Source organism: Micropterus dolomieu, unplaced genomic scaffold, assembly GCF_021292245.1.
Source record: "Micropterus dolomieu isolate WLL.071019.BEF.003 ecotype Adirondacks unplaced genomic scaffold, ASM2129224v1 scaffold_8, whole genome shotgun sequence".
Classification (NCBI taxonomy): domain Eukaryota; kingdom Metazoa; phylum Chordata; class Actinopteri; order Centrarchiformes; family Centrarchidae; genus Micropterus; species Micropterus dolomieu.
This window is the reverse complement of record NW_025744015.1, coordinates 9,447-11,091: the sequence shown is the minus strand read 5'-3', so window position 1 is coordinate 11,091 and position 1,645 is coordinate 9,447. Positions and strand designations below refer to the sequence as shown.

At 37.5% G+C, this 1,645-nt stretch overlaps 1 protein-coding gene across 1 annotated transcript; it reads left to right on the top strand.

Moving 5' to 3' along the window:
• Nucleotides 1-1,381, top strand: LOC123967086 (C-X-C motif chemokine 10-like). The gene is made up of 4 exons (XM_046043110.1): nt 1-197; nt 364-484; nt 855-932; nt 1,092-1,381. The coding sequence occupies exons 1-4, from the start codon at nt 134-136 to the stop codon at nt 1,165-1,167; spliced, it is 339 nt and encodes a 112-aa protein (XP_045899066.1). The 5' UTR covers nt 1-133; the 3' UTR covers nt 1,168-1,381.
• Nucleotides 1,382-1,645: the final 264 nt, after the last annotated feature.

The following is a 1,645-nucleotide window of genomic DNA, read 5'->3' as shown; positions in this document are numbered from 1 at the left end:
TCAACAATTTTGGCTTTCTTTGACTCTAGCTGATCTCTCTAGCTGCACTAATTACAGCTCCTTTCTACCATCTTCACCACAAGGAACAAGATTTTCTAGCATCAGTGTCATCTGACCAAAGAGAAAACCAAAAATGTCCAGCATCATGAAAGTGTTTCTACTCCTGGCCGTCATGGTCTACATCTCTAAAGCCCAATGTAAGTTTTTATACTTTTTTGTCATTTACAAGTCTTACATACATAGACAATGTGAGGCTCATTTAGTTGACAAACATCTATTCATATTTCATACATTTTGATATGATCTGGTAGCTGTGAGCAGAAATATTTTATTTATTCATTTTCATCTTGTCTTCTTCTCTAGTCGGCGAATCAGGACAGCAGTGTCTGTGTCAACGTGTCAGGAATCAAATTGCTTCAAAGTCTGAAGTAAAGGAAATCCAGATCTACCCAGCAACTGTCTTCTGTGACAAAATTGAGATTTTGTAAGTAACACTCAAATCTTTAATTAAGACTGTGGGATTTTAATGTGTCCTGATTACAAAATGAGATTTGCTGTTTGCATTTTATGCTAATAGGATGCTTGTATCTCCCTCAGTAAACCTGGCACCATTAAATCTAGAGAACCACTTCAATATATTTTTCAAAGATTTATCAAAGGTTGAAGTCTGGCCTCAGTTGTAATGAACTCCTTCTAAAACAATAATAACCTGTACATTTAGGGCATATCCCAGTTTCTAAAATGACTTCTAGTCGTCAGTCTATTTGCCTGAATCATTTATCTATGTGAGTATGAGAGTTTGGCCTTTCCTGAGTCACTTCACCTGAGTTCACCTTTTCTGTGTGTTTCAACAGTGTCACCCTCAACAGCGGCCTTCGCTATTGCCTGAACCCTAAGTTGAACGCAATGAAAAAACTTCTGGCTAACGTCATGTGAGTATATTTACTGACATGAATCCAAGCCTCACACAACCACTAATATTAATCCTCCAGTGAATTACCATATTTGTTACAAACAGTAATGAGTGACATAATGCTTTCTCCACTCTGCTGTAATGAGTCTAATTTGTGTCCTTCTCATGTCATTTCTAGGAAACAGAAAACCTTCGCAGCCAGACCAACCGAGCTCTCTTCTACCGTGCGCAGCACCAGCACAGCTCGCATCTGACTCTCTTTACTTCCTTGGATCAATAAGAAGCTGAGATGACCTTGGACCTCCAACAAAGGCACCTTAAACAAATGAAGCTGTGAAATGAATGAAATGAAATATTTCCTTTGGATTTTTTTGTAAAATAATTTTTGTGTGTTGGAGTTTTCTGCACTTTTGACAATTTCAGGTTTTATGTGTTCTTTGATAATAAAATAAAGAAAGTGAGAATTGAGTAATTGTTTTCTTTTACAAGCCTGACACTGTGTCCTTAATTAATTAATCTGTGCTACCTTGTGGTTCAGGGCTTGCCAATTCAAGAAATACAGTGTCAGTTCACATATCCCGTGATCTCATGCAGAATTAGGTTGCAAGGCATTAATTATCACATGGAGTTACACACTATAAAATGTCTTCTAGACATTACTAATGGGTCTTAACAGTACTGATGTACACCATAGGATAGCAACATTGCAGGCAGACATTGTGACAAGGCGTT

Bases quoted from the DNA above. Each gene is read 5' to 3' on its own strand.
- LOC123967086 (XM_046043110.1), top strand. From the start codon at position 134: ATGTCCAGCATCATGAAAGTGTTTCTACTCCTGGCCGTCATGGTCTAC. The intron at 485-854 runs GTAAGTAACACT...GTGTTTCAACAG, and splicing joins TGTGACAAAATTGAGATTTT to TGTCACCCTCAACAGCGGCC. The intron at 933-1,091 runs GTGAGTATATTT...TGTCATTTCTAG, and splicing joins AAACTTCTGGCTAACGTCAT to GAAACAGAAAACCTTCGCAG.